This window comes from Pipistrellus hanaki, assembly GCF_964339955.1.
Source record: "Pipistrellus hanaki genome assembly, chromosome: 5".
Lineage (NCBI taxonomy): Eukaryota > Metazoa > Chordata > Mammalia > Chiroptera > Vespertilionidae > Pipistrellus > Pipistrellus hanaki.
The window spans coordinates 6,442,210-6,466,984 of NC_140507.1; the positions used below are offsets into that span (position 1 = coordinate 6,442,210).

Consider the following 24,775-nt stretch of genomic DNA (forward strand, 5'->3'; position numbering starts at 1 on the left):
GCAGGGGTCTTCAAACTACGGCCTGCGGGCCACATGCGGCCCGCAGAGGAGTCTGATCCGGCCCGCCAGGTTTTTTGGGCAGTGAGCGCAGCCGAGGTGTTACAGTAGGAATTAGTAGTTCATATAGTCCGGCCCTCCAGCTCTCTGAGGGACCATGATCTGGCCCCCACTTTAAAAAGTTTGAGGACTCCTGACTTACAGCAACCCAGAGTAGGGTTATTTTTTCAGTTGGAAAACCAAAGCTCAGTGGGCTAGATAACCTTCCCCACGTCTCATAGCAAGAACATGATATAACTAGACGTGACCCCTGCCCTAACCATTCCCTCATACGAGCATGCCCTCCTCAAGACCAGTGCTCACACGTGATTTAAAGGGACTTACCACTGACTCTGTGGGCACTGTTCTAAATAAGGAACTAGATTCCCTTCATCCTGCTCTTCTCTGGTCAACCCCTTCCTTTACACTTCAGTGAGAGGAACACACAATGAGCAGATACCAGGAGTGACCCAAGAGCGCCAGGGACAGAAGGCTGGATGGTGGCTGCCTGGCACTAGTGGGGGAGAACAGGGACTTGTTTAATGGGTAGAGCGTTTCAGTTTTGTAAGACAAGACAGTCCTGGAGATCTGTTGCAGGAGAGTGTGAATACACTTAACACCACTGAACTGTAGTCTTAAAAATGGTTAAGATGGTGAACTTTATGTTCTGTGATTTGTTGTTGTTTTTTACCACAACCTGAAATTAAAAAAACAAAAAACAAAAAAAAAAACAATAAACATTTAAAAGAGCCTGGATTGGAGCCATGTGGGTACTGGAAACATTGGGGGGAGAACTTTGTAAAGTATATGATTGCCTAACCACTATGCTGTACACCTGAAACAATGCAAAATAGTATTGAATGTAAACTGTCACTGAAAAATAAAATTTAGCTGAAACTGGTTTGGCTCAGTGGATAGACCATCAGTCTGCGGACTGAAGGGTCCCAGGTTTGATTCCGGTCAGGGGCATGTACCTTGGTTGTGGGCACATCCCTGGTGGGGGATGTGCAGGAGGCAGCTGGTTGATGTTTCTCATCTCATCGATGTTTCTAGCTCTCTGTCCCTCTCCCTTCCTCTCTGTAAAAAATCAATAAAATATATATTAAAAAAATAAAAAGAAAATTTAAACTTCTTTAAAAAATAAAGTGCAGCGGCCGGGGATCAGGCTGCCGATGGGACAAGCAGGAAGGTGAGCGTTTCCAGTCCTGCTTCTATCAGGAGCCTGGGGACAGCATCGCTGCTCACACCTGCTGACAGCGGCCCTGTTCTTTGAGGTCTTAAATGCTCCCCCCTCACCTACTTGGCCCTTTGTGACCTCCGTCTAGTCCCCTGTCCTTCTGAAGTCTCCAGCCATCACCTGGGATGACAGGGGGAAAATAGCAAAATCCCACTCAGGGAGTATAACTGCTTGATGCGGAGCAGGGAGCATGGCCTTTGGGGTCAGTAGGTGAGCAGCAGCTCATTTTCTCATCCCCTCCGGTTTGCTTAGCTGGCAAATGGGAGACTACCGTTCCCCCCGGTAACCAAATACACACTGTTCACTCCAAGGGGAGCATTCAGCCAGGCTATGGACTGTCTTCTCCTCCAGGGAGTTCTGGGGGCTCAGGGGATGGGAGGTTAGGGGACCCTGCGGAGGCATTCGCAGACTAGACTGTGTAGAGATGCTAGGGCAGAGGCAGGGTAGGGAGCATGAGATCGGGTATCCTTAGGCCCATGCTCCCAGGAGAGCAACCTGCATGGAGGCCACCACAAGGCTCGGTGTCCATCCCTCGGAAACTCAGACACCTTATTTTCTGTGGCATTAGCGCCCACCATTCCCAGGGGAGAGTGTAGCTCTGCTGCCACCATCCAACAATGGGCACCGCCAGCCACACTGCCCACCTAGACTGTGGTCTCTGACCCAGGGCCAACTCTGTCATGAGGCATGGTGGGGACAGTGCCCAGGGTTAACAATACTTTTAGGGATCCATGAAAATGTCTTCATCTCTTCCTAAACTTAGAAGAAAAAATATGAACTTTCAGATCAGAGTACATGTTATAATATAGAATACTAATATATTTGTTTTTATATCAACATAGTAGCAAAATATAATATGTATGTATAATATGCATATGCATGTATACATACACACTAGAGGCCCAGTGCATGAAATTTGTGCAAGGGGGAAAGGAAGGTTTCTCAGCCCACCTGCACCTCTCCAATCCGGGACCCCTCAGGGGATGTCTGACAGCCTCTCACAATCTGGGACTACTGGCTCCTAACTACTTGCCTGATTGCCTGATTGCCCATGACCACCTCTGCCTGCCTGCCTGCCTGAGCTCTCCTAACTGCTCCCCTGCTAGCCTGATAGCCCTTAATTGCCTCTGCCTCACTCCACACTCGGGACACAGGAGGACTGTGGGTGGGCTGCTTCATCCAGGCCACAACTGCAGGCGCCCCGGACTATGGGCAGGTGGCTTGTCCCTCTCCTGGTCCATAGGTACAGTTGCTGGCGCCCAGTACGCGGGACAGGCTGATCGTCTCTCTCTCTCTACCATGCTGCAACCTGGCTAGTCCCCATTCCTCTCTCACAAGCTCGTTTGTGCCTGGCTGGTCCCCATTACTCTCTCCCCAGTGTTGAGTGTCTGAGCCCTTATGGTGTGACAGCTTGAGGGCGAGATGACCATTTGCATATTAGCTCTTTATTATATAGGACTTATTAATTTGTTTGTTTGTTTATGGAGGGAGGGGCTCACAAAGGCAAAAGTGCCAAGGGCCCACAAAAGTCAAATGCAGCCCTACCTTGCTCTGGTCTGAAGAGCCAGGCTGGCATGGATTCCCTTGGGCCCCTGAATCCATGATGATCTTCCTCACCCTCTTCACTGTTCCTATAGCAACTGCGGTCTATCCCTCCCCCCTCACCACTTAGGATCTGGAATATTTTCTGTTATGTTATTTCTTTTTAGGGACCCATTTCATACGCCAGTTCTGTCACTTGGCTATAGCTATCTGGAGCATGTGGTGAGAAAAATTCAAGAGGCTTGTCTGGGGTCCGTGGGAAAGAATGTTGTGATTCCTTAGTGGTGTCTCTCCTAAGCTTGTGATGGGGAAGGGCAGGACGCATGCTCTGTCCTTGCTTACCAAGGACCTTTGCCTTATAACTCCAACTTGTTTCACTGCAAGCTCCGCAAGGTGGGGTTTGCCTTATACATGCTGAGCATCCCACATCCTCTGATCTAGAAAGTATCCTAATACCTAATAATTGATTGATTGATTGATTGATTGATTGGTGTAATGTCTGCAAATAACACATTTGATCCAATTTAATGCCCCCTTGATGTGCTTTCATTCTTTTTTTCCTCTTTAGGCGCCTGAACAAGAATAAGCTCCAAGTCCTTCCAGAACTGCTTTTCCAGAGCACTCCGAAGCTCACCAGACTGTGAGTAGAGTGGAACTTTATTCTCTTGCCTGGCTTTGGTGATGTGGCGAATGTGGGCTGCCTTCATGTGTGGAGCACCGGGCTGCGTGGAACTTGGCGATTAGGCCTCACTCAGGGAGACTTGGAGCAGAGTATATGTGTGCTGTGCCCCACACTCCCCTCCAGGCCCATTTCCTTGCCCCCTTCCTTCCGAGGTTGGTGACCTATGTGGCCAGTGGGGGCAGGCAGCAATGGTAGTGTCCCAGGAGGCATGGTTTTGGACTAAGCATTTCAATGTCACCACCTTGCTGGTTAGACCAGTCCTGCCTGCTGCCTGCTGCCTGCTTCCCACCATTGCCAGTCGGAGGACCCTGGGTCTGGAGGCCTATGATTTTGTGGGCAAAGAAACACTTTGAGTTTTGCTTTGTCTTCTGGAATGGTCCGGGATATCCTGAGGAGGGAAGAGGTGGCGATGCCTCTGTGCATTTGTTCTGTGTGAGTTTGGAAGCTCAGGAGCCAGAGGTATACATCAAGAAGGGGATTGTGATTCATGTGCATGGGTGTGAGGCAGCTGCTAATTACTGGCAGTGCACAGCCCCATGGCTTTGAGCTGGAAGTTCTGCTGGCATTGACTAGGGTGGGGTGAACCGGGTTGCCCAGGGCTTGCCTGTCTGAATGGAGCTGCGCCATGTCTGGCTGCTTAGCAGGCAGGCAGTGAAATTTACAGCCTGGCTGGGGAGACTCCCACTTCACTGGGGAGGTGCCAGAGTGGTGGCCACCATTCCCATGTGCATTGGCTGTGTGTTTAATACCTACTCGTGCAGTCAAACAATGCATATCGTTTCCGGGATAAATTGGGAAATACGAAACACATGTTGGTGTGTGCACTTAAGAATGAGTTCTGAGTTAGGAATCTCTATCTCTATATCTACATGTTACACACAGCAAGACTATATGCATAAATTTATTTTAAAGGGCTCTTTGTTGGAACAAGAACAAGTGTTGGCTGGTGTGTCATTGGTACAGCGACCTCTCTTGCCTTTTCTTGGATATACCATACTTTGTCAAGGTATCTCCTGCTGTGGATTCCATTTCCCTTGCTCAGTCCACTTGGCCAACTTTGCTGAATATGGGGAAGGTTATGCCTCTCTTTCTACTCAACTCTGTATCCACTTTTATGGGCGTGAGGGTAGACAAAGTGCAAATGTGTGTCTAACAGGACTGAATAAGCAATACCAAATGGACACACAGCAAAATCACCCTGATTTTGAATTTCCTTTCCTCTGCGTAGTTCTTCCCTGAAAGGCTCCCCTGATAGCCAGCTCTCCACCCAGCACTGAATCGTGCCTTATCCACCTGCCCTAGCTAAATAGTGCGGACTATTTGCCATCACCTGTGACCTCAGCATCACTTCCTAGGTATACAGAAGGTGCCTGGGGCTGGGGCTGCCGGGAAGCTTTGAGTGAGTAGGGACTGAGTGTTCTAGTAACTGCAGGATGTCGGGGCTGGTTCTTGCTCACGGGACCTGTGATCTCCACACCATCAGGTGATGTCCATATTGTGCAGGGCTGGTCTTGATCCAGGCAGAGGAAGCATTCTGGGTGATGATAACTTGTCTCTGGGCTCCTGGGGGCCACACCCAGGCAGGCAGCACGGGGTGTGGGACAGCCCAGGTTACTGTCCTAACTGCCACTTTCTGAGAGAGGTTGGGAGAGTCACTTTCCCTTTTGTGTCTTAAGTATGCTCATCAGGAAAAAGGAGATACACCCTCCTCCTATACCTACCTCACCAGGAGCTGCAAGTATCCGATGAAGTAACGGTGTGTGTGTGTTTTCTAGCGTTTAAAGTGCTCTCTGAGTGTAATCACCAAAATAACTATTGTTCCTCCCACAACTCCCGTTTACCCAGCCTCGGTTTCTGACTGCGTTTCTCCGGGAGCAGTGAAGAAACTAGGAGTTGCTATGAGCACTGACAGACATTGCCCTAAGCTTTTTCTTCAAGCCAGAGAGCTGCCCCAGGAAGGCAGGGATGATGCCTGACTCACTTTGGTATCCATCCCGCTCTAAATCTCGACCAGGCCAAGGGTGGGTGAACAGATGAGGGGTACAGGCCGAAGGATGTAAGCAGTGCAATCAGGGAGCTCAGGTTCTTTTATCGGCCATTCAGTCCCGCACTCACTCATGTCTTCTGTAGGCTTGTCCAGGTGCTTGTTCCGGCCTGGCGTCGGCCGTGGGTATTGAGCTGCGGACGTGAAGGATGCCCAGTTCTCTGTGCCCGTCATGGCACATTCTGCACGGCTGCCAGAAAGCTGAGCTAAATAAATTATTTTTCATTGAAGCAGCTATATTAACCTGGGTTTGGGCTATAATCAGCAATCCCGTTTTCTCTCTGGGCTCGATCTTTGATTTTTCTTAATGACCCTATTGTGTCTTAGTCTTATTTTGTCAGCCACTCCGGGGCCTTTTTGGAAGTAAGCAGGGTACAAATGATAAATCAATAACTGTGCAATCATGAGCGTGGATACATATGCCACTGGCTCTGTTTTAAAAGAGCACTGCCTCTCAATGGCCATTATCTGGGGGTGCTAAACATGGGTACTGTGTGGCCATCTATTCTATGTGCATGTGAAATATGATGCAATCCGGACGTACCCATTCTCATCAGATCTATAGACAAAAACTGCTTAGTATTCAATGTTTTAAAAAAAAAAACTTTTGGAAAGGCTATGGACATGTAATTAGACATGTTTTGAGTGTGGATAGTAAAGAGGAATCATCTCTATTGAGAACCTTTGCTACTAGAACAGTAATACTAAATAGTAAGTGACAGAAATGCGACTAAAGTTAGGAAATATATTAGTTCATATGCCTGAGGAGTCCACTGATAGTTGCAAGGAGGTGGGGAGATATAGGAACAACTGGACCCCGGGGCCCAATGTCATTGGACTTCACCTCCCTCTCCCCATCCCTTGGAGCAGCACACATGATGGCAGCCCAAAGCAGAAGACTCTGAGGGGCCTCACCTATGCCCAGGGTGGGGAGGGTGCCCGGGGGAGTAGTCCTGCAGATTGCTTAACTCGGTCACGTGTCCATGTTGCAATGAGGTGCTGTGCTCTGGGTGAAGAAGTCTGGGTCACCTTGTCTGGGGAGGAGAGTGTGCAGGGCCAGGGAATAGGTTTCTTGGAGGAAGAATGATTCTGTTCCAGAAGACAGGGGTGGGACGCACACTGGAAAGCAACAGACGCCTGCAAGTTTGCTGAATACCTACTCTGTGCGGTTCCCCAGGCTTCAATGGAGGGCTCCGGCCCCTCCCCACAACTCCTCAGGATAATAATCGCAGCAAGCTCATGGAGTGCCGGGGGCCGCTCTGAGCCCTTTATACCTCACTCATCTGAGAGTCCTAACAACCCTGTAGGGTAGGTACTATGATTATTACTATCCCATAGATGTGAAACTCATGCTCAAGAGGTTAAAGAAATTGCCCAATATCACACAACTCCTCAGTGACAGAACCCGGAATCAAATGTAGGTAATCTGACCCTGATTCTGTGCTTTTCTCGACCAGAATCAGCTCCTGCCTCCATACTCCCATTTCATAGATGCAAAAACTAGAGCTCAGAGTTTAAATTACTTTCCTATGTAGCCCATAATTCTAAGAATCAGTGCTCCCCTGGGCACTCTGCCTGAATGCGGAGACTCAACCTTCACAGCAGTGCTGCAAAGAGAATCATTATTAAATCGATTTCCAAAGCTCATATTCCTATATTCCCTAAATTGCTATAACCAGATACAATGGAATGAGGACTCGAATGAGTGACTGTCGCTGCAAAGCCCTTCAGTCTTCCACCAAGCCACACTGCCATGCTGACCACCGTGGAAAGCCGAAGTTTGGCTACAAAAGATTGATAATGGGTGGAACTGTCATAAATCTCAGGGCCCCTATGAGGCCTTGGCTGGGTTCCCTCCACCCCCCCCCACACACACACACACACACCCCCTCAGACCCAGCGCCACCTGATTCGGTGACTCCTGTGTATATTAGTGCATCTCTGGCCATGGAATGAGAGAGCATGGGAGTGCCCAGGGATCCAGGTAACACTGCATGACCAGCAGGGTCTTGGTCATGCCTCCGGCACTCATTAGCTCCCTCCCATCCTGATTTAGATCATAATGTTCTCAAGTGTGGGCACTGTGCTTCTGCCCTCGCGGGTTTGCTACTGGCTCCAGACCAAGAGCTGAGCATAGAGAGGGCAGTGTAGTGAAAGGGTTAAGGGGCTGCCCATTATGTGCTGCGAGACTGGGCAAGTTACCTAACCTCTCTGGGTCTCAGGTCCCTCATCAGTGAAACAGACAGTCATAGAAGCTACTCCTCTGTGTTGGGGTGAGGATGAGTGGGAATAAACACGCACAGTCTTCGCCAGAGCATGTAGCACGTAGCAGCGCTTACGGAGAGATGACTGTGGTTGACTTTCGCTAGCTGGTTGATGGAGCGGTGCGTGTGCTGGGGCTTTGGCATCTGTGCTCTCAGTGTTTCAGCACCTGGCCAAGAATTCAAGCCCCCAGACAGAGGAGAGTTGAGGAAAGCACTGCACTTGGATTGGGGAAGTTCCCAATCCTCATGGCAGCTCTGCCTCCCACAGCTGTGTGGCCTAAGGCACGTTTCTTCACCTCTCTGGGCCTCCGTTGTCTCATCTAGAGAAGATGGGCTGGGGTGTGATCTATTATGTGGGCTACTGGTTATGAATTGTTTTGTGCATCCCTTTCCAGCTCTTTTTCACCTGCACATGGAAGAGGAAGGGGAGGATTGCTGGTTATGTGGAGGTTAAGCAGGTAACGTTATTAGGAATACTTTAGCAGGAGCAGAAGACAAGGTGCAAACAGCGATTAAGCCCTTCTGCATCGCACCAGCTTAGAGAGCTCGGGTGGGGATGAGGGACACAGTGGTTCACAACTGTTGTTTAAGACTCTGAGGACGAGCAGATCACCCGGGTCCTTTGGGCACAGCTCTCCTGGATCCGGGTCCAAAGAAAGTTCCTTAAGTACTTGGCAGTGGTGGCAAACCCGGGGCTGGACGGGCAGTTGTGCAGCAGCGGGGTGGACACCTCCAATTATTCTCCACTCAGTCCTCCTGGGCAATTGACAGCTTTTTAAGAATGCCACTGGGGTTAAACCTGCTGTCGCTCACTGGGTCAGCAGAGTTGCAGACTTGGGAAGTGAATCCCCAGGCAGCTGAAATCAACATGAGACGTGGCCACGCAACTTAGCCCTAGTGCCCGGCCTCTGATCGCGGTGGAACAATGTCTCCCTAAGTGTTAAAGGCTGTGCTTTCCAGGGAACGGGCTTCTAGTGAACCTTCCTCCCAACTCCCATTCCTGCCTACTCGGACCCTTCCTTGTATTTACCACTCTCTGCTCTTATCACAGCCATAGGTATACATGTCCTAGGTCCCCAACAGACCGGAAGCTGCACTCAGCAAAGGGAGCGAAGGCCTCTGTGAGGGAGCCCGGTATTCGAGCAAAGATCAGGGACCTGGGGGCCATGCAGACCTGGGTTTAATCTGACCCCGCTGGTGACCCTGGGCAAGGACCTTGCCTTCCTCAGTCTCCTGTGGGTTGGCTGTACAACAGGAATAATCATCACCGTCCCTGCCTTAGTTTGCTCAGGCTGCCCCAACAGAGTACTTCATAGCTCAAACAACAGAATTTTATTTCTCATCGTTCGGGGCCGAGAAGGGTAAAGTCAAGGTGCTGGTAGGGTGGTTTCCCGAGGCCTCTCTCCTCATCTTGCTTGGCAGTCTTCTTGTTGACTCTTTGCAAAGTTGCCCCCCTGTTCCCACTCACCCCTGGTGTTTCTTCCTTTTTTCATAAAGGGACAGTCATGTAGGCTTAGGGCTGCCCCTCAGTTACTGCATTTTAACCTAATGCCCCTTTAAAAAGCTGATCTCCAAATACAGTTGCAATCTGAAGCACTGGGGACAAAGGCTTTGACATATGAATTGGGGAAAGGGGGGAGATTACACATAATAGTTCCCAGGTGTGGATTGCACACTTACTATGGGTCAAGCGCTCTGCGAACTGCTCTTACCAGTACATATACTCTCCTCCCCAATCTCAGGCTTAGGAAGCTAGATGCTCTATTACCCCCATTTTAGAGCTAAAGAAACAAGAGTCCTACAAATCCAGACAGCCTGCCCAGGGCACAGAGCCAGGCACCGGCAGGATCAAAATTCAAGCCCAGGCTTGCCTTACCCCAGAGCGCCCATGTCTAGCCACAGGTTTTATACGCCGTTGTCAGAGTTAGTAACCGGTGCCAGGCAGCTGGTGGAAGCTCAGTCCCTGCTAGCTCCTTTATCCCTTTGCGCCCCGAGATGAGCCCCGATTGTTGAATGACTGGAGCTCTGGACCTGTAGGGAGTACCTTCAGCTGCTGGCAGATTCTTTTTGCAGCCTCCGTAGTCTTCCAGTCCTGCACTGCACTTTAAAACATAAGTCCATGCAATATGTGTCTCCATAAAACTCTGCGTTGATGTAAAATGGTGCTATAAAAGTGAGAAGTCTGTGCAGAAAACAAAAACCATGCTACTCAGTTTTCCAACAGAGTTGTGATCTGTTGTGGTGCAGTGATAACTGGACGATGGGAAAACCACTCCCTCAGGGTGGAGGGGGCTTCAGAGACTGCCTGCCTGCCTGCCTGGAGCTGGAGCACAGACACCTGCTGCCTGTGCCATGCTGGCTCAGCCTTCAGAGGCCAGGGCATGGATGGCGAGACCAGCCTCACCATCGCAGACATGGGGTCACTTTTTCCAGGGGCACAGCCACCTAAAGCTCATGGAAAATGTCCCTGCAAACGGGAGCTCTGCTTCCTCCTCCTCCAATCCCCCGGTCCCTGACACTGCGGTGAGGCCAGCCTTCGGTTTGCTTTACGGCACGCTCCCTCAATTGCAAGTTTCATCACATGCTGGAAGGCAGGCCTTGCTCTGACCTGCATGTGGACAGGTGATGGATTATAGTGGGTGCCATGTCACTCTTGGGGTTTCTGTTTTATGTGAGTTGTACTCTCTCTTCAGTGCCTTAAACTGGGGCCATGAGAAAAGGCATGGAAGGTAGCTGTCTCCTTTCCTTCCTTTAAGCTTTATCCAGCTGAGCATGGAAGCCTGTTGTCTTACCCACAGAGTTGACTACAAGGTTAATCCTTAGAATTGCTTTGTGGACTCAGACCACAGAATCCCAGAGCTGGAAATAAAAGTTCCCTAGACTGGCATTTCTCAGACTTGACCATGCAGCTGGGTAGCTGGATTCTTGTGGAAATATAGACTCGGGTTCTAGAGTTCTGGCCGGGACGTGAGAGTCTGCCTTTCTATCCTATTTCCAGATGATGCTTCTGACCTAGGAACACACTTTGCAGAGCAAGGATCGAGGCTACTGTGGTTCTCAAACTGAGCACAGAGAAAAAACGACCCTGAGGTCCTGGTTAAATGCTAATTCCCAGGCCGGGCACCCCAGAACTCTAGTTCAATAGGTCTGGAATGGACCAAGGGCTTTGGCTTTGTAAATAGGTGCCCTGGGTGACTTTGGTGTGTGTTGTCCATGGGCATATTTTGAGAAACACCAATCTAGTACAGATCCTGTTATTTTATAGATTTGGGATCAGAGAAGGACTCAGATATTTCTTGAGCACCTACTATGTGCTAGGCACCTTATGTATAAGCCATGTTCTTTGAACCTCCTGTGAGGAAGGTATTTTTATGCCTATTACACAGATTATGAAAGTGAGGCTTGAGGAGTTTAACTCACTAGGAACAAACCTGGTCTTTCTGAACCCCAATTTTATGGGTCTTTTCTACTTTATCATGTGCCTCCTGTGAAATAAAGGGAAGAAAAACAGCCTTTCAAGGCTCCGTATTTGTACTTTTATGCTCCTATGAGCATATGTGAACACATGCACATATCTGAGATCTAGGGTATTAAGACTTGAAGCATTAAAGGAGAGAAATTTATAGACTTAAATGCATGTTTTCAAGTAGACCTTTCTAAATTCCCTACAATTTATCAAAAATAGAGTTGGGTTTTACATTTTCAAGTCCTTTGGCCCTTTGGGCCAGCAGAACGACTCTAAAGCGATCAGGCAATAGTGGAGCTGAGAACATTCTGCCAGCTTGGAAAGTTTTACTTTATTTTAGTTTTTAAAGAAAGAAAGAAAACCAAGCTGTGACTTTACAATGCTTTGGAATTACAGAATGTGCTTGTAATTTTTACAATTCTTCACAGACTTCTTTGCCACATCTGGTTGATATTACTGGCAGGGATATATGGGGGAATAAACCATGGGCTGGAATGTGAAACATCCCACAAAATGAGTTTCTTATAGGTTGCTGCATAAAACATTTTGAGTCTCCCTCCCTCTGGAGGTGTGGCCTAAGTGATTTCATGGACTGAGGTGGGTTTTGTTGTTGTTTTCGACTCAGAGGTAAGAGTTGTTGCTGGTCTACGTGGTGGGGGTTCTATGATAGCTTTCTGAAGATGAGTGCAAAGGTTAACCCTCGCCAGTCATCCATGGAGCAGGTGAGACAAGTCATCTTTGAAGGGAGTCAGACCAACCTTTTGAGAAGCACTGGACACTGGCGATCACGGTGAAACGTCAGCACGGACTGAACTGCTACAGAAAAAGGAAGAAAGCAGGGGCACAGAGTGAGATGGGTATGGGCTTCAGGAAGCTTCCTGAATCCTGGCTTGGGTGGTGCATTAAACTGCTGAGAGCAAGAAGAGTTCAGTTCCTCAAGCATGTCGCCAAAAGCCTGGCACACCCGGGAGTTCCCTGTGCTCCACACAAAACTGGGAGTTGGTAAAATGGAAAAACAAAACAAACACCCAGCTAATACCTGGAACTCAGTCAAATCCCAGTTGGGGACATTCTTGCCCAAAATCTCAAGAAGAGATCTGTGTGACCAGGGACAACTAAAACATTTAGTGAATGCCTACTGTGTGTGTGTGTGTGTTGCTGCAACATGCTGGTGGTTAGGATGCTGAGTACAGAATGCAGACATGTCTAATCTGAGCCCAGAGGGTGTGAGCATGGGCTCCTCGCCACCTGGCTTCTTCTCAGACTTCCTTGGCCGGGACCCACCTGCAGAGCTGGAATGTTTCAGCCCAACACCATGTGCTGCTCTCAGCGCCCTGTGGCATGTGGTAGAGTTGGCCAGCTTCGGCCAGTGTGTGGCCATCACCAAGGGTGCTCAAATAAAGGCTGCTCTCCAGTGGCAACACAGCCCTCTGTTGAGGATGATAACCAGGGCCCAGCTTTGCGCACACCCAGGGGCCCTCATTGTCTTTATCTGGAATTAGAAACTGTCAAGAGAATTAAAGATGTCAGGGAAATACCGCATTGTGTATGGAAAAGTATCAGCCTTTTGAGGTGGGCAGTCCCTAAACACACATTCTCCAATTGCCTGAATGATGCAAATGTACCCACATCTAATAATCTTGAAATATTTGTTCTTGAATCCCATTCAGGATCAACAGAAACATTTCTAAAGAGCTTAATCATCTCTCATTTTCAACAAACATTTGGGAATCTCTGGAGAGGACAAATAGCATTTTAATTTGCTGCCCCAAATGCTCGTGTAATTTCAAATCACACTCACAAAACACAGCCTGTAACGTCGGCTTTCTCCTGGCTCTCCTATGGGCCCAGTGTCCTGGATGTTGAACATTCATTTCCATTTGTAAGGGTTGCAGTCCATTTACAAAGTCCTGGAGATTGAAGCTTGTAGTGAAAGTGTTGACACTGTATTAACAACAGCAAAACTATGATAACACGGCACTGTCCAAACCAAATAGAAATGGAGAAGTTTAAGTAAATTTCACGCTCCTTGCCTGAATGTGGCGTGCTGGACCTGAGTTTTTGATTCATGGTTTAGAATAATATTTTAATGTTTTATTCATGATGGTTCTTGTCTCCCATCATTCTTTCTCTAATTCCCCGAACCCTACTTAGGGTGATGAAGCCTGCTTGGAAGGTTGGCCTCATCTTGATTGGCACTGCCTGGTAGATAGCCAGCAACTCTCCCTCCCCGCTTCCCTTGGTTGGCTAAGTAAAGGATTTAGCTTTTGAACTGATGATTTGGCCTCTCATTGGCGTGTCTAGAGCTCTAGACTCAATGTTTTGTCAGTGAGACAGCTTTTGATTGAAATATCCGTAGGCTCATGTCTCCTGGTGAAGGGAGCACCTTGACTTCTAGAGGTCACAGTATTCTAAGGGAGAAAATGCATTTCCAAGAGGGTGAAAGGCTAACCAAGGACTGATCCTCTCCATCTCCCTTTCATTTAACTTGGGATTCCGGAAACTTTAAGCTGTGGATCAAGATGCTGAGAGAGGCCTAAAGTTAATAATTTCTTTGAAAAAATGGAAATCAGTGGTAACAATACAGAAAGAGATGCTGGATCATTGATTTTATTAATATCATGGTCATCGTCATCTCCTTTCTGTGTCTCCACATCACCTTCTCTCCTATTTTTTTTAAGCAGAAACACTTACACATAATATATCACATACATACACTTAAAACCTTCTTTCTGTAAGAGAATCCCAAACAGATAAAGGAAGAACCCTTCCAGGCTGCTGAGTCAAAGCACAGGCATAATTTCACTCTTGTGCAAGATACCGACTTTTAAATGAGCTCAAATGATTGAGCAACACGGTGCAGAGATACCACGGGTTGGGAAGGGTGTAGCAGCCGTGCAACGGGGAGAAGCTTTGTCTCCATGGCTCATCATTGGCATGTTAGGTGCATAGAGCTGGTAGCGGCAGATCTGTGTCAGAGACCACAAATTATTACTGTGAATGGCTTCTAGTTCCCAGAGGGAGCATCTCTTTTCCCTGGAAGAGATGTGCACAGCTCAAGCTTCTACCCGAGACCTTTGGGGACTTTCATTCCATTTCACCACACAGGGGCTCAGCCCTTGAACAAAATTATCTCAGAGAATAATTGTTATGGCCTCCACTGCTAATGGTGTTCTCTGCAGATCCTCTTCCCTGTGCACGGCACTCCCTTTATTTAAATGAGAGTGAAGGATGGGAGATCATTAAGGTCTAATGAGGTTGGAAAGCAGCAGCAGAGAAAGAGGAGCTTGCCCAGAAAGTGCTCGACTCTCAAGTTCCTCCGAGAGTGGACAGTCCCCAAGTGGAGAATTACGCAGGGGTGGTGGGAGATTGGGTGGAATTTCAACATGCAATGACCGGTGTGTCCACCACCCTCTGTCTCTGCTGCCATCAGCCTAGTGTAAAGCACCATCCTTTCTTGATTAGGTGACTATGGGAGCTTCTCACTAAATCTTCCTGCTTTTATTTCTATTCTCTCTTCACCCATCATCCACTCTATAGCCACCATGATCGTTTTAAGACAGATCAGATCTCTCACTCCTCCATTTCAACCACATTGTCCTAAGAATGTCCTAAGAATAAACCCAAGCCCCTACATTACACAGTCTGGCGCCTGTCACTTCCTGGTACCACCCTGGTCCTCTCTCCCATTCGGCAGCTTCTCGAGCCTTCCTCCTATTGCTCCAGCACTCCCATCTCTTTCTCAATGCAAGGAGGTGGTCTTGCTTTTTTTTTTTTCTGCCTGGAGCACGATGACCCCAGATATTGGCATAGCCAGGTCTCCAGGTCTCTCTTAAAATCCAGGTCCTGGTTCAAACCTTACTCCCAAAGAGGGCTCTCCTGACCACCCTATGTATAGCAGCATCTCTTTCTTCCCATCGCTGTCTATAACATGACCCCATTCTATTTTCTTTATAGCACTAACCAATTCCTGAAATTCTTTTGCTCATTTTTTATGTGTTTATTTTCTGCTCTCCCACCCCCCAGTAGAATGTAAGCTTCTTGAAAGGAGGGCTTTTGTCTGTTTTGCTGACTCTCTAATTGCTTATCCTGCATCTGCCACAGAGTGGGCACTCAATAAACATGTAGTAAACGAGAGAGTAAGAGAAGGAACTTAGTTTCCAAAATCTGCTTTTTCCTCTCAATCTATGGTCCAAGGCACCTTCTGTCCCAAACCAGAGCTCAGTCCTCATTTCCCTGAAAAAGCCCCCAATGACTATTTAATAGCATATGTGCACTCGTACACATACACACACACACACACACACACACACACACACACACACACACACAAATGCACATGCACAGTCAACAAGCACACAACACAAGGGTGAGGATAAAATGAACACACTAGATTTTATTCTCCAGGTACCAACCTCTATTTATTTCACTCTTTGCAAGACGAATTACTTGGGTTTGCAATGTAGAGGGACCCTGCTCTGGGATTCTGAGAGGACCTTGGGGGATGAGCCCATTTTCACAGGTGAGCTGTCAGCACAGAGGTGAGCTGACTTCAGGGGCCATGGGTGTGATTTCATGCTCCCACCAAAGAGAGAGGAGCAGCCTGGGCCAGGACTTCTGCCAGGAGGTGTTTGTGGTGCCCAAGACTGAGAGCTGGGGAGGGAATGTGGTTTTTGAATGCTTATTTCAAAAACCTGGGAATAATACTCTGTGACACAATGAAATGAATAGATAATCTGTGTTTCCTTCAACCCCAGGCCTCATTGATTTTTCTCTTTATTTATAATGGGCATAAAAAGAGATTGTTTAGCTTTAATAAAAATAAAAAGAAGAAGAAGAAGACTTGTGGAACCAAAACCAAACCTTGGTCTGAAAAGAAGAATATGTTACACTCATTTACTGAACGTTGACCTAACATTCCAAATTATTTTCTTTCTTGATCTGAGAGCTAAACCAGAGGTTGTTTGAAATACATCTGGTGAATGAATCCAAAGCTGAAGTGAACCATAACTGAACCAGAACCACACTGGAACATCAAAATAGGAGTGTTTTCCCAACTAGCCCTCTCTCAGTCTCTGGCTGGTGTCCCTGCAGCACCAAGTGATCGCTTGTTCCCCTCCCCCCTCCCCTCCACCCAGCCCCTGCCCTGTCCTTCTGTCTCCTTTCTGCAAGCTGGTGGTCATTCAGCAATGGGCCCCTCACCCCGGCGGCCCTGGGAGGGCAGGCCTGTGAGGCTCTTCGTTGCTCCCGGATAGTGAGAGATGTTGCTGTTCTGCGCACTCGACACGGTCCCCACCTTTAAGCCCCTGTCAGAGGAAAAGAGGATGCATCTTCTCAGTGAGGGTGCACCCTTTGGATGAATGGGGCAAAGGGAAAGATCAGGAGGGAAGAAAGGAAGGAAACCTGAAATAAAGAAGAGAAGGAGGGAGGGAGGAAGAGCAGCCGCAAAAGGAAACGTGGAGCAGAGGTGGGGAGCACAGAGATACAGCGAAGGAAAGGAAAGAAAGAAAATAGGACTCCGTGGGGAAAAATATATCTTAGATTTGTTTTTGTCTCTTTCTGGTTCCTCCTGAGGCAGATGGAAAACTCTCCACACACATGTGCCGCTCTGTCCTGTGCCAAGCTCTACGTAAGCTTTTGTCTGTACAACATCCCCTCGGGAGGCAAGAAGCAGCATCTTCATAGATTGCCAGAGCTAAGTGGTACCTTCTAGAACTTCTAGACCAATGCCTTTATTTTCTAGATGGGGAAACTGAGGCACGGTGCTTTAGGGAACTCACCAACCCCAGCTCTCGGATTCCTGGCCTGGTGCTGTGGGTCCAGTCCAAAGATCCCTTTTCTGCCTTGGCCGTGATTTTTCATTAAGTGACAGGCAAGAGAAACCATGGAATAGGGATTATTGGCTTACAAGGGATTAAGGATTGATGTTTCCAGAGGTCAGGCTGGCTGGGGTAGCAGTTTATCTTTTAAGAAAAAGGATTTTCTTTTGAAAGAGGTAATACTGGCTATAAATTTGCTCATCCAAGGAAGGATGAGCAGGTTTTACCTATGGAGGTTGGGGGGGGAGGGGCGTTATGTGGTTATTGTCATGACATACCGAGGAGGGGGACTGAAAGGGCAAGCCTCACATGAGAGCCATTCCAAGGGAAGAATCGACCAAAGAAGGAGTAGGGGCTACTCCCGAAGGCTCCCGTCTGGCACTGGGCGAATGGAGGCGCATCATTGGGAAGTGGGGGGAAGAGGACTTCTGGGAGTGGTCTGATGGAGGCTGCTTCTCAGAGCTGGCAGCAAGCCCTGGCACACCTGGAGCCCCACCCCCTGGGAATTTCAGAAGTTAAATAGCTCATGTCAGCTTGGTGCCAGCATCGGTAGCGGCTTCCTTCCCATCCCAGCTGCTTGCTTCTCAGAAGGCACATCCTTCAAGAGGAGCCAGTGCATTTAAGGAAAAAGGCCCCAGCCTGTTTCTTATTACCCAGCAGCCACTAGGCACTGACCGGGTTTGCCTAGCACCCTGCTTACCTGTCACATATAACCCATTTACCTGAAGCTAATTAGCCAGACTTCAGCGTGCAGTCCCAAATTGCTATGTTAATGATGGCAGCCCTTCCCTCTCCAGAAATGCCGATTTCCCAGCTCAGCGTGAGGGACTTCAGCAATATCTCTTTCCAATGATATAATTTGATTTCGCCATGGGAGGCTGCTCTGGTCCTAGTTCACTTAGCACTAAATCTCTCCCTCGATGCTCTCATTACTTAATCTTCGCAGGCCCCAGACCAGCCCCGGCCTCCTATTTATTTATCTGGGACCCTGTTTACTTCCCCGTTGTAAATTACTTTTGGCTCCCGGCCCTCTGATTGCCGCAGCGATAGACTAATAGCTCGGAGCTACCGCATTTGCCTTGTGTGATGAGGCAAATAATATGCTTAACTTATGGGAGAGAAGTGCACCCTCCATTGATTTCAGTGGGGGAAATATTTCTCAGGGGAGAGGACCAGACCATTTTCCTAATGGCTGCTGGTGGAAGTTGGTGTAATTATGGACCGAATTATGTGAAACAAATCGGCAAGCCCATCAATCTAAGCCTCCCGTTTCTCAGAGGCACAGAGGGAACTTTGGAGCCAGGCTGGGTTCCTCCTCTCTGAGGGGTGGGTTTCTAAGAGGGGAGACAGGAAGATGTTGGCACTCTGGTTTGCTTGGCAAGGGGATGCTCTTCCCCGGCGTTAAGTTCTCTGAACATCTCAGGTCCGGGTGGGCAAATACAGCCCATGGGCCCACCAGCTATTTATTGTAAATGAAGTTTTATTGGAGCATGGCCACACCCACTCATTTGCATACTCCAAGGCTCTATCTGTGCTAAAATGGCAGAGCTGCAGAATTGTGACAGAGGCTGTATGGTCTCCAAGGCCAAATACATTTACTATACTAGTATAGCCGTTCAGAGAAAAAATGCACCAATCCTGGCTCTACCAGAAGAACGTTTAAATAAATATCTTCTATGGACATGGAGAGATTTATTTGATCACTTCCCTCAGCTTCCTTCTTTCAGGCAATTCAATCCAATGTCAAGGCCGTTCTAAGGGAACTAGCTTGGTTATCACGAGCTCTGTATCACATCTGCGTCTATTTGTGTGGCTTTTCAACAACCATGTGGCTTAGTAGGTTTTCTGAGCCCATTTGACAGAAAAGAGAACCGAGACTCTGAAAGGTGAGGTGTTTTACCCAAGGTCATTCAGTGAGGAAATTGCAGAACTGGGATTCCTATCTTGCCTTTCAGGCTCCAAATTCTGTTCTTTTTTTTTTTTTTTTTTTTTTTTGCTAAACCTCTCTGCTTCCCAATAAAAAGAAGGGAGCCAGGCATTGGCGTGGGGGAGGTTTTATGTAGGCCTGGCCTCTCTCTCTGCAGAAGGGCTGCTGAAAGGGGGCAGGTGAGCAGCCAGATCACAGGAAACACAAAAGCCAGAGGAGAAGTGAGGAGTCTTGTGTTCTTTAACCCACACTCATGGTGAGGTAGACAGTGAGCAGACCCAAGAGTACTTTATCGTGTTGGAAACATAACAGTTGACTGTCAGGCAGCAAGAGAAAACCAGAGAAGACCTGTCGGAAAAGCTTACTCCGGGGCCTGTGTTGCCTGTGCAATGCCGATCTCCAGAGAGAGAGCGTGGTCCATGTAGCTTCCTGTGGGGAGGTGGATGCCACCAGCCCTGCTGCAGTGGGTGGGAAAATAGCCTTGCTTATTACACCCTCTGGGAGCAGGTCCCTGGGCTTTGGGGCAGCCTGGAGCTGACACTGATGCCCTGAAATCTGCAGTGGAAGTGGGTGAGGTGGTGTGTCCACAGGCCTGCCAATGTCACCAGATTTGCCTGCGACAGCTGCAGAAATCTCAGGTTAAAAACAGAACCAAAAGCATCTTTTGCAAAATAGCCTTTGGGCTCGGAATCTGGAAAGCAGAGGGCATATTGGGAATAATACAGCTATGTAACAGCAGCTACCATTTGTTCAATGTTTACAAAGCACAAGGCAGCGTTCTAAACGCCATCATCTTTCTCATTTAATCTTCATCATCTTGTGAGGTGGGCATAACTATTCCATTTTACTGAAGAGGAAATGAAGCTCAGAGGTGATAAATAATTGATTCAAGCTAATGTGTAAGTGATGGAGCTAAGAACCCAATCTGCCTGACATGTGGGGAAACCACAGACATGGGGTCACATGGGTACTTCACATTTCTTTTCTGAGACTCAGTTGGTGACATGGCTCTCTGATCTTTTCTTATAAGGGCACTAATTTTAATATGAGGACCCCACCCTCATGATCTCACTTAAATCTAATTAACTCCCAAAGGTCTTACCTCCAAATACTGTCACATTGGAGACTAGGGCTTCAACATCTGAATTTGGGGGCTGGGGGTAGGGACACAAACATTCAGTCCATAATAAATGGGAAGAATGCCATAGGGCAGATGTTGCTTTTATGGAACTCATTACCTTGGAGGTAGTTGAGGCAGAGGACATGAACATCAGCTTCAACATCTTAATAGATGTTCAGTAAAAAATAAGTATCTTGGGAAATGTGCTAAAGGAAATATGGGAGGCTTCTTGATTGCAGGACTTTCCAGAGCCTTTACCTTGTTAATATATATTGTGAAATTTTAAGAGATGAAAATATCTATATAGGTAGTTTTCAAACATTTTTTGACTATGGAATCTATGTTCAAGACATATTTGGTGGGATGTGAGTTTTATAGAACTGGTACTGAGGAAATGTGAGGTTAGAACTTTTTAAAATTAGGTTAAAGAGCCATAAAAATGCCCAGAAAAAAAAATATATATCTGACCGCTCCCATGCCTAGGAACATTCAACAAAAAGATTGCTCCTCTCATAAAATATATATATATTAGAAGCCCAGTGCATGAATTTGTGCATGGATGGGGTAGCTCTTCCTGGCCAGTGATCAAGGCCTATTGGGGGGGAAGGTGGCCAGCTGGGGGGAGGGACCCCAGTAGGTTGGCCGGCTGGCCCCCCCTCAATCGGAGCTGATGGAGGGCCAGTGAGTCTTGAGGGACCAAGGGAGGTTGGCCGACCTGGGGGAGGGACCACAGGAGGTTGGCTGTGGGAGTGCCCTGACCACCAGGGGGGCAGCTCTGCATTGAGCATCTGTCCCCAATGATTAGTGCACATCATAGCGACTGGTCAACTGGTCATTTCAGTCATTCTGGTCATTCCTGTCGTTCAGTCGTAATGGTCCCTTAGGCATATATATGTGTGTGTGTGTGTGTGTGTGTGTGTGTGTGTGTGTGTGTGTACATGCAATTCAGTATTGCCCTTGAGTACGTATGCCATGGTGATCAAAATGGACCAAATACTGTTCTGTCCAGGTGTGTGATGCTGAGGCCCCATTTAATTGCAATCTCAGCCTGGCTCTCAAGAAGAGCCTTGTTACAATTGGATCTGATACAGTGTCATGGTCCCCCTCCATTCTCTTTTTTCCCCTGAATCGAAAAGCATTTCAGGGGCTTTCTTAACACCCCATCTCTTTCCCAAAATTTCCCCTGATTTTCCAGGAGAAAGGTGGAATTTCTTCTCCATGTCTATCATGTCTGAACTTTTTGGTTCTCTCCCTTCCTCTCCTGGCCCACCACCCTCAACACTTCCCCTTGGATTCTGTCTTTGGGGGATTCCTCTGGCCTTGAGGCATTCTGGGTAATGGGAGCTACAGTCCACTGGGGCCGGGAACCTTTCCTACTCTGCCATTCTCAGGATTGTGGTCTGACCCACATTCCTCCTGTGGGAGGCCCCCATCAGCAGCTGAGATCTTTGTCCAGAGGCTTCAGGTGAGGGGAGCAATACTCCAGCCTCAGGGCTGCTGCCATCTCTGGCTTCCTGTGCTGGACACTTGCCCAGAACACACAAGCACAGAGGAACCCAGCAGCATATACTCAGATTCCCCCTGCTGCCCCCAACATACCTGTCAGAACCTTCACCAGTGCTCCTGCCATTCCCCCTGCCTAGAGGCCTGCTTCTCTTCCAAGGCCTGGCCACGTCTGGAGACAGTGTTGTATGATTCCTATGAGTTAGGGCTCTAAATCAGAAGATTCTTGCAAACTTTAAATGAAGCAATCCTTACAAAGCATTTAGCATACTGCCAAGTGTTCAGTAAACATCAGTGTCTTGTGCCTAGTATTCAAGCCTCAATTCCTCCCCATGCAGTGAACTCACTCCACATTGTCCACTAAATGCCTCAGCGTGATCTGCAGAACCACACTGATCACTCCTGTCATGATATTTTTTACATTGTTTTCATGGATGGCTATTTATCTTTGTGTTATGAAACAGCATGCTCCTTTATTTCTCTGCCCTTTCCCCCAACTGTAATGTATCTGCTATGGTAGACCACATAGAATAGCTGCTTAACTTACTTGTCTTTTTAACTGGCTAAAGTCAAGTATTTGTTGTGGGGGAGGGAATCAGGGGTCCTCAAACTTTTTAAAGTGGGGGCCAGATCACGGTCCCTCAGAGAGCTGGAGGGCCGGACTATATGAACTACTAATTCCTACTGTAACACCTCGGCTGCGCTCACTGCCCAAAAAACCTGGTGGGCCGGATCAGACTCCTCTGCGGGCCGCATGTGGCCCGTGGGCCGTAGTTTGAAGACCCCTGGATAGCCCTTTCTTTCTCCTCTTGTAACTGTCCTTTCATTTAAAGAAATGACAAAATGGTGGTCCCACGTTGGGATCCTGCCCACCATTGTATTGTGTTTAAAAATTGAGATATTTCACATAAAAATCCAGATTGCTTGTCCCCCCTCCAACATTGGGTGTTCGGGCAGCAGCACTGGGCCCTGACTCCCCTACAGTAGCAGGCCTCAGAGCAAGCGCTAGGTGGCCATTTTGATGAGCATGCTTTCTCCAGGGGCTAAAATTCCCATCACTCTCTGCCCACATGGGCCATGCTCATACCTTTTCCTAATCCTTGTACCCAATTGAGTTTGAGGACAAAAGCTTCATTCCCACTGCTTAGGAGAGATGACGCGGCCCCCAAGGCCAAGGCCAGAATCATTGGTGCTGGTATGGACCCCTAGCAAGGCTGGCCAGCAGGCTTCTTTCTCACTTTCCTGGACGAAGAGCAGCCCCGAGCACAGCTCCCTTTTCCTTTGTGGGTTTGGAAATTGTTGAAAACTCTCCTGGGCCTTTCTTTGATGGTTTGCACAGTCTTTTCACCCCTGAGGAGTCAGCAGGGCAGACATCATGGCCTCCTTCCCATAGCATAGGGTATCCAGCAACATCAGGGGCCTCAGATGCTCTTCTTGGGACTCCGAGAGCCAGGGGAGAGGGACGCAGCATAAGTCTTTCAATGTGGGAGTCCACAGCACATTCGCCACCTCCAGTCCGGCAAGGCCAAATGCCCTCATGTGGGTGCAGTCAGGGAAACAGGCAGGATTCCACCTTGGATGCCCCAGGAAGCCCTTCGCCTGTGTAGACCGTGTTTGTTTCCTGGGCAGGACATGCCTGAGCTGCCTGCCCACATCACAGGCCTCCCGTCAATGGGACGTTGGTGCAGCCTCCGGCACCACCGGGTCAAAATCAGGCCTTGAAGCTCCTCTGCCTGATGGGACTTTGCAAATAGGGGGTTTAGAGAAATGCATAGGTCTGTTTTTAATGGAAACAATGACTTCATTTCATCCTGGAGTCCCTTTGGTCAGAGCCCTGTTTTTGTGGTGACACAGCTTCTCTCTCAAGTGTAGGGCCCTCTGGCTCCAGGTCTTAATTGTATTGTTGCCTGCAAGTGATTTGGGGTGTGCTAATGACCCCCTTAAACCAAGCAGCAATTCTCTGATAGGGACCAATTTGTGGCGAGGAGACTTCCCTGCCAGGCATCCCCTCCCTAATTTTCTGCCCCATGAACGCGTCTTCCACTCACTCGCATTTGACATCTCCAGGGCCCTGGGCTCAGGATCTTCTCACATGGAAAGGTTTAGGAGAAGCCAGCTAACTTATTTTCCTGAATTATGTCATTGAAAGATGATTCCATTATTTATTCCAGAAGAATGTGTGTTTTCATACGCTGCGTTGTAGACATGCTAGCAAATGATATGTTCATCTGGAAGGGTCCTCGGAGACCTTCTATTTTAGGCATGGCAAATGGGTTGCATATCGAATGCCATCCGTGGTTAGATAAACGGCACCCAGGGTCATTTACTGAAAAGAGTTCCGAGGCCCATCCACGCTCAGGAAGGCACCCTGGGTATGCCCCGCGTGGGTGCCATGGACCAGGACCGAGAGTGGCGGCACCTTCCCTAGGCACGGCCACCCCTATGGAACACAACCCCCTCTCCCCCATTTTACAGATGGGGAACATGCCCAGAATCTGAGGCAACCAGCGTGCCACCGGCCCTTACAACACCCTGTGTGTGTTAGAAAAGGTGCCTCCGCTGGGCTGACGGGGTCCCAGCGTCACAGGATTTGGGATGAATCTTAAGTGAGTGACTCCTAAGAGGGTCAGTGGAGCCTCCAGTCCCCATTTCCCGCTGAGGGATGCAGGCAGGTCAGACATTGGAGGTCAGCTGTTAGGCATTGGAGGAGGGGGAGGAGGAGAAGGAGGAGGAGGAGGAGAAAAGATGGTAGCTTAGTGCAGACTTTGACCTTAGATTGAAAGGTGAAAGAATATAGTGTGTGAGTCCTGAATTCGAATCCGAACTTCGATTTTTTACTGTGTTTCCTCGGGCAAGTTATTTTTTTTAAGTATGTTTTTAATTGAGTTCAGAGAGGGGAAGAGAGATGGAAAGAGAGATAGAGACATCAATTAATCCCTTATAGCTAAGAGCTTGAAGGGGATTCTGTATACAGTGGGTTTGAGACTGAAATAAACCACCGTAGGGTAGGCAGCTCACGCATGCCCTTTCCAGAAAAAAGAAAAGAAAAGAAAAAAAAACAAAACAGGTCTTGGGTTTGAATCCTGACTCTGCCACTTTGGGGTCCTCAGACAAGCTATTTCCATTCCCAGAGAA

General features: G+C 48.3%; 1 protein-coding gene across 1 annotated transcript in view; it reads left to right on the plus strand.

The window, feature by feature from the left end:
• The window catches only part of SLIT3 (slit guidance ligand 3), a 496,706-nt gene that overhangs the window by 95,163 nt on the left and 376,768 nt on the right, over positions 1–24,775 (plus strand). Inside the window, exon 4 of the mRNA XM_084884010.1 lies at positions 3,384–3,455. Within this exon, the coding sequence (XP_084740136.1) occupies positions 3,384–3,455 (72 nt within the window). The remainder of the gene's footprint in view (positions 1–3,383; positions 3,456–24,775) is intronic.